Source organism: Papaver somniferum, chromosome 7 (assembly GCF_003573695.1).
Source record: "Papaver somniferum cultivar HN1 chromosome 7, ASM357369v1, whole genome shotgun sequence".
NCBI lineage: Eukaryota > Viridiplantae > Streptophyta > Magnoliopsida > Ranunculales > Papaveraceae > Papaver > Papaver somniferum.
In genome coordinates this window covers 74097355-74105067 of record NC_039364.1, presented here as the reverse complement: position 1 = coordinate 74105067, position 7713 = coordinate 74097355, and the positions used below count along the sequence as shown (strand labels likewise).

General features: G+C 35.8%; 2 protein-coding genes across 4 annotated transcripts; both read left to right on the top strand.

Annotated features, from left to right (window-relative positions):
- Positions 1-1977: 1977 nt before the first annotated feature.
- Positions 1978-5373, top strand: LOC113297641 (metal tolerance protein 1-like). 3 transcript variants are annotated; one of them, XM_026546185.1, is made up of 2 exons: positions 1978-2102; positions 3977-5373. In XM_026546185.1, the coding sequence occupies exon 2, from the start codon at positions 3977-3979 to the stop codon at positions 5168-5170; it is 1194 nt and encodes a 397-aa protein (XP_026401970.1). In that variant the 5' UTR covers positions 1978-2102; the 3' UTR covers positions 5171-5373. The 3 variants fall into 3 exon arrangements, with proteins under 3 accessions (XP_026401970.1, XP_026401971.1, XP_026401972.1); XM_026546186.1 differs by lacking the exon at positions 1978-2102 and adding an exon at positions 2207-2675; XM_026546187.1 differs by lacking the exon at positions 1978-2102 and adding an exon at positions 2248-2515.
- Positions 5374-5740: 367 nt separating this feature from the next.
- LOC113297640 (protein CURVATURE THYLAKOID 1B, chloroplastic-like) lies at positions 5741-7499 on the top strand. Its single transcript, XM_026546184.1, has 6 exons — positions 5741-6045; positions 6168-6265; positions 6389-6475; positions 6553-6615; positions 6990-7027; positions 7151-7499. Exons 1-6 carry the CDS (start codon positions 5874-5876, stop codon positions 7206-7208), a joined length of 516 nt encoding a protein of 171 aa, XP_026401969.1. The 5' UTR covers positions 5741-5873; the 3' UTR covers positions 7209-7499.
- Positions 7500-7713: the final 214 nt, after the last annotated feature.

Here is a 7713-nt window from a genome sequence, read left to right as displayed (position 1 = left end):
TGATCCGGCTCTTACAAACATCATTCTTCGCTGCCTTTCTGCGGGAGTCTTTGCCGTTTCTTTGCTCTTTTCGCTCCGCGAGTTAACCAGGCTTTATTTAGTACCTAAAAATGCAAAATTAATTGAGAAAAATATTTATTCTTGAAAACAACGAAAACACAGAATATGGGATAAAATGGAGCGTTAGTGCACAAATGATGAGTTAAATGCCAATAAAAAGGTGCAAATATATACAATATTTGGCACTCATCACTGGTTGCTTGCGACAATGAGAAGTCTGTGACTTTGCAGTAAAGCAGTTCTTTTACACTAGAGCAATGCAGATAACACTCTGTTAGGAGTCTGTCAATGTATGAACAATGGTTTAACTTGTCAATGATTCATGTGTTGTCTTTGATGAAAGAGATTACTTGAATCTAAGAATCTTAACCTGAAATTATTAAAACTATGAAAATATCATAGTTTTGTGATGTGTGGCTATCATTAGATTTTGGACCTAATAGATGAGGCCAAGTCAATTCTGCATTTAAAATAGCTCACTTGGAAAAGTAATGCCTCTTATAGAACAACAAATGATTCCAGACTAAAGCTTATATATATGGATAAGCAATGACTGAACCTACACAGATTAGTGTGAGTAGTCTGGCTGAGTCATATTATGTACGATAATAAATACAGAGACTAAAGCAAGTAGTGAAATTTTAGTCAAGATGGACTAATTTCTTACATATGTTGTATGTGTGAATTAACTTTGAAGGGATTAAAACCTCACTGATATTTAGTCACCGATAATGGCAACCTGATACACCACTATCAAATGACTAGTTTGTTGGTCTAATAGTTAAAAAAAAAGTTACTGATAAGTGATTTGTACTTTCACGTATAGAGGTTGATTACTAATCTCATTGAAGTCCAGTTCTTTGTGAATAAGTTTTCAAAATAACCGGAAAACTGGAAGAACTTCACCTATATGAGCATAGAAGTGGTGCCACTTCTCATAAGAGTGAGGTTTCTATTGGGATTGCTCATGAAACCAGGCAAGCAGCACAAGGCCATAATAGTGCTAAGCGATAATCGAACTTTTATATGTGTTGATATTTATATGTGTGTTGTGTTTCTGATTGTGTCACAATGGAGTAGAGGTTTAAATCCAAGGCTACCATCAACTTCGACATAACTTTGAATCATTTACACTAAGTAAAAGTTTAATCTTCGTGACACCTTTGTGTATGCATAGAGACATCACATTACTTATTTAAACGATTAACCCATTCACATTTAATCTAGTGGGGGATTGTTGAATATTTTGATCTAATATTCAAATTACAGATTAAATATATTTTTGTGGATCGAGATGTACAAGAGATAAAAACCAAAGTGGTTATGTAAATGATTTTTTGTTAGTTACAAATTGAAGTAACTTCATTGTTCAAGGTTAAAGGTGTGTGTTCACAATAGACATAAGTGATATGTTTCTCATATGGGTTTGAAAGAGATACATCTCTTGAGAATCTATAAAAAGAACCCATGCATACCAGACAGAACGATGATAAGTATTCTCTTCTTCTCTTTTTGTGTTAATCTACGAGTGATAATATCAGTGGAGTTCAAAGGTGATTTGTCGATTTTGTTGGTCGACAATCACACAAACTTCGTTGTATCCCGGGCAGCGGTTTGTAATTAGTTTCTGCAACAACTCAAATCGAGTGGGAGCAAATAACACTTTAAAAGAAACGTCTCTACGTGCCTCAAGCCATAATTGCTTATATTTTATTCCCCCAAATTTCCAACAAAGACCTGGTGCGTGTATGTGATTTTTCCCACGAAACCGGTAACATCCAAGCACACATCATATCCATTATCCGAGAAGAATACCATAATATCTACTGGCCTCACTTCTCCACCATTATGAAAGAAAAAAAAACCACCACGACATCTTTTTGACGGTCAAGATTGTCGTCGAATATTTCATTAGGATTCCGCTTTATAATAACTCAAGGGCCTAAATAAATTTCAACAGATATCTTCCCATAGCCACTCTCCGGCTCTCCGGAGAATAAAAGCTTGTCTGCGCCTCAACATCTTTCGTGTCTGATTCAATTGTAAGTAATCTTTGCATTCTTTCTTCTATTCTAAGATTTCTCCTATCATTTTCTTCAGTAGTGAATATAAACAACCATTAAAGAAGGTGTAAAGTGTTCTAATCTGGGGTTTTGGTTTCTAGTGAGGGAAAAAGAGAATCTCTTAAATCCAATACCTAGAAGACGTTTAGGGTTGTCATGTGTCCATGAAGTTGAAAAGCTTTCTGTCCCACATTAGCTTTTCAATAATTTGATACTGTCGATACCGTCTTTCTGCCTTTCTGTAATCAGAGAGCAGAATCAGAAACCCAGACTCTCTTTTTCTTATTGGAATATCTATTTATCATTGAAGAAAGTGAAATAATAGAGTTGTGGATGTTTTTCCTCTGAATTCATTAACTTTTTCCTTCAAATTCAATACACTTTCTTTTTGGGTATATTCTCCTTTTAACAACACTATTATCCTTATCTTTATATCGGAATATGGTTGGTTCCTGATTGGATTCCAATTGAATCTTAGTGTGAAACCCTAATTGTTTAATTTCTGTTCTGCCTTCTTCATCTTAATTGAGAGACTTGCTTCTTCCTTTCTAGGTCTTTATTCCTCTGTACTTCTCTTACATTTATTTCTTTACATTTATTTCTTTTTGCTGAATGGTGTTTGATTGCTGCATGTTATTTTGTTTTGCAAGGTTTGATTTAATTCGTAAAGTTATTTTTCAGTCGTATTATATTTATTTCTGCTTGATTTGGATTTTGTGGTGTAATCTTTGTTTGATAAATTTGATCTATGCTTCTTACATGAACATAATATTGTTAGGTATAGTACATTGAATTCTCATACAACTTCTACTGGTTCTCTTGCCTATGAACTCAGTCAGTTCGTCTGTTTCTTGATATAGACTATAATGTGTTCATTGAAGATGTTGTGAAATGACATAACAGACTTTCTGGATTGGTCCTACAGTATGGCTAAAGATAAGCAATTGTCATTTCCTTACTAAGTAAGGGAAGCTACGAAACCTATTGAGAGAAAGCAGTTAATAGGCTTTTAGCTTTAGACCTGTTCGCTGCGTAATCAGATTTCCCTTTTTCATTCATGAATTACAAAATACTTGTTGATTCAAATGTTTGGGGTTGAATCAGTATTCAAAATCCCGAGTAACATTTTGGTTTGTAAGTTCAAACAGTAGCTTGGGGGAATTCTTGTGCTTTACTGTCAGGTTAATTTTCACTAGCTCCCTAGCCATAAATGTGTCAGGTGAAACATCTGCGTAGATTTGGTTATTCTTTCAAATCCCTAATGGGATATATGAAAATTCTACTAAAGAAAACAGTTGGCATCCTTTTTATTTTTCATTCCATATAACAAGTTATCTTTACTAAGTTTCTTTTCAATTTATGCTTCTTTCTCTTGTCAGTCAGATGTTATCTAGATTAAAGGGAATTAACTGGTTGGTCAGATATTCAGGAACCAAAACTTTTATTGTTAAGCTTCTATTTTCCAAATCTGAAACTCTGAATATGTTTATAGTTGTTCTTCAAACTAGTAAACCCGCCAGGTGCGGATTCTTCATTGTCGAAAGTTGGTCTTAGATTTTTGGAAAATGAATTTCTACTGTAGTTTACTGGTGCTTAAAAAATGTGGAAATTCCCATGTTTTTTCCATGGTTGTTCTATAGTACTTTTATTTATCTATAATGAAACAGTGATTGTGATGTTTTCTGCAAATATGTTTTGGCCTAGTGTTACCCTGAGGTTGTTTGATAGGGAAAGAAGTTTTGCTTTGTTACATTTGTTAGTTAAGATGCATGGTATTTCTTCTTCTTTGGTGAATACATTTAATATTTATATTTGTGAATTCTCACTGAGTGCCCATACTCCATTGTTTTCAGATGGAAGTCCAAAATACCCAACCTGGGCATATCATTGAAATAAGCAGAGACGTGATATCTGAAGGATCAAGTCATGGGACTACCAAAGTTTGCAGTGGAGCACCTTGTGGCTTTTCTGATGTGGGGACACTTTCTAAGGATGCCAAAGAACGTGCAGCATCCATGAGGAAGCTTTGGATTGCTATTGCCCTCTGTGTTGTTTTCATTACTGTAGAAATTGTTGGTGGTCTTAAAGCTAATAGTTTAGCAATTTTAACTGACGCCGCTCATCTCCTATCAGATGTTGCAGCTTTTGGTATCTCTTTATTCTCTTTGTGGGCGTCAAGTTGGGAAGCAACTCCACGACAATCTTATGGTTTCTTTAGGATTGAGATCCTCGGGACTCTTGTTTCAATCCAGATGATATGGCTGTTAGCTGGAATATTAGTATACGAAGCCATTGCTAGAATCATCAATGATACAGGTGAAGTTCAAGGGTTTTTAATGTTTCTAGTTTCTGCTTTTGGTTTGGTGGTTAATATTGTCATGGCTGTTCTGTTGGGACATGATCATGGACATGGTGGGCATGGTCATGATCATGGTGCACATGGTCATGATCATGGTCATGGCCATGGCCATAACCATAGCCATGATGTTCATGACCCTCATGCACATACCCACAGTCATGACCATGAGCATGATTCACACCATTCAGAGCCATTGCTGAAATCTTCCGAAGATGGTAATAATACAATAGTTGTGGGTAAAGAGAAGAAGAAAAGGAATATCAACATACAAGGAGCTTATTTGCACGTTCTTGGTGATTCAATTCAAAGCGCTGGGGTTATGATTGGAGGAGCAATTATCTGGTATAAACCTGAATGGAAGATAATCGACTTGATTTGTACACTCATCTTCTCGGTAATTGTGCTTGGAACAACAATCAGAATGTTGAGGAACATAATGGAAGTTCTTATGGAAAGTACACCACGAGAGATTGATGCAACAATGCTTGAGAAAGATTTGTGTGAGATGGACGAAGTTATTGCTATTCATGAACTTCACATTTGGGCCATCACTGTTGGGAAGGTACTGTTGGCATGTCATGTTAAGGTAAAGCCTGATGCTGATGCAGATTTGGTGTTGGACAAAGTTATCGATCATATTAAGAGGGTTTACAATATAAGCCATGTAACTATACAGATAGAACGTTAGGAGTGATCCATGAGTGTTGGATTACGTACAACTTGAGTCTTGAAGTGTTGAGTGTAGTGTTTATACTTCGGTTTTGTCTCTATTTTCTGATTTTAACCTTTCGATTCATTTCATAATAACAGCCTCGGAAAATTACTCTTTTGCTTGTTCTCCTTCTGGATGTACATAACTTTCAAGTTTCAATCTCATGAATCATTGGCACTCTTGGTTAGTTATAATCAGTAATTTTTGCAAATAGGTTTGTTTTGAAAGTACTGAAATTGTTCATTCAAAACAACACTAGAGTTCATGTGGCACCCAAATGCTAAAGACCCTAGGTTTAGTTGCCTATTTACCTTCCAAGTAGCATAGCTCGACTGAAAAGAAGAGATTTCAATTTGAGAAACGGAAAAAGGATAACAAAAGAATGGCTTGTAACAAAATCCGGTTCCAAAGAAATAATTATCAGAAAAAGTAAAATACAAGAAAATTATAACAGAAAAAGAGGAGGTAGGGCCGGATATTGAAGCTGAGCCAATGGAGAGCCTTAAAACCTCTATCTAGATGGTGTAGCGAAATGAATGGTCTTCCCTCTTCAAAATTGTGAGAAGATTGTCCCTCAAATTTTACGTTTCCCTCTTAAAAAAAACAACTTCTTTCCTCGCCCTCTCAATCTGCAACGCTGAGATATTTGTAATAATATTAAGGAGGTTTTGAAGAAGCCATGGCCTCGTCAACAACTTCATTAAGACTTGCTATTTCCTCTTCGTCAACCCTCAACGATGGAAGAACCACCGGTGCCGTGGCATCACCACAATGTGTCAGCCTACCAACACTCCCTCCACCAACTATGTCGTCTCAAAATCGATTGCAAACATGGAAGTCTACGACTTACTGTACGTTGACACTCCAGATACTCCTTGCTAAATATTTCCTGGATTAACTAGACTTTTTCTCAAATGCATCTGTATGGACATGTTAATTTTAGCTTTCTTGTTGCTTAATTGAATGTTTATAGGCCGTAAACTTGCACGTAATGTTGTCGCCATGGCTACCGGGGATGCACCAGCTGAAGCTGCTGAGACGCCTGAGATTGTGAAGACCATCCTAGAAGCTGTAAGAAATTGTTGTTTTATATATACTACAGTATATTATAGTAGGTTCACTTTTCTTTTCTTGAATTGTTTTTCTGAGGAAGATTAAAAATTGATAACGCTAACTGTGGAGATGGATTGGCAGTGGGACAATGTTGAAGATAAATATGCCGTATCTTCACTTGCCGTTGCAGGTGTAGTTGCCTTGTGGGGATCTGCTGGAATGATATCAGTAAGGCTTTCATAATCATCGTACATTTTGTTTAGTCTTCACAATTCATAAATGTTGATAAATGATACTTGTTACAGGCAATTGACAGGCTTCCATTAATTCCTGGGGTTTTTGAGCTTGTTGGAATTGGTTATTCTGGGGTAAGTCTTGGCTGTACTGATTCCGATTGTTTTCAAAATTTGTAATTGATATAATCACGGTTGATGATTTGATGCATGGTTTAGTTTTAGAAACTAAAATCCATAGTTTCACATGATAAACTTAAAATTAGAAACTCTTGTTGTCAGAAAGGCAGAAGTACCTTCTTCCTATCAAACATGGTTTGGAATAGGGCTGTTAGTTTCATGGTCACAACAGTCCTTATAGCATCAAAAAAAAAAAGAAAAGGAAAATAGTGGTTGCAATCACAACAATGTTTGCTTATGTTAAATAATCAAAAATCATTTTGCAGACCCGATAAAGTGGTTTCAAATTCTAATATCCATTCAATCTTGTGTTTGGATCTTTATTGCAGTGGTTCGCCTACAAGAACTTGGTTTTCAAGCCAGACAGGTGAGATATAATTTGATATTTTTCCCCTTGCAGACAATAGGTTGTACAATGCTACTTTAAGAGTTTCGACAATTAATGATATACCATCGACACTAACTCAAATTATGAACTTTGCACATTCAGGCAAGCATTGTTTCAGAAAATCAAGGAAACTTACAAGGATGTTATTGGGAAAAGTTAAACAGGGAAGCTCATGGATTGAGAATATTAGAACGATGAGAATTTGTTATGAAGCAAATCCAAGCTATTTTGCAACGTAATGTGAACGAACTAATATTCATTCATGGTTGTAATTTTTCTCCACAATATAGGTTCTAATTAACCTAGAAATAAATAAGTCAGACCCAGTATATTGTGCTTTGCAAATTTGAAGATAAGAACAGTATTGAGAAATGTTGATCTTCTATATAATGTGTACATGCTGTTTATGTTTGAAGAAACTGATTCTTCATGTCATCCTTTGGACATAGAATTGTGCTTCACTTCGGCTTGCAAAAATATGATTGTTGATCATTTATATACACCTCGCCTAACATCGATTAGGTGCGGATACATGCAAATTTTGAAGGAGCTGAAATTTGGAGAGCTAACTTATATATGATGCAGCTCATAGCGCAGCCAGTGCAAATAATACGGACCGCAGGGGCGAATGCACCTGTTTTTCTTTTATGATTCATTCAGTAATA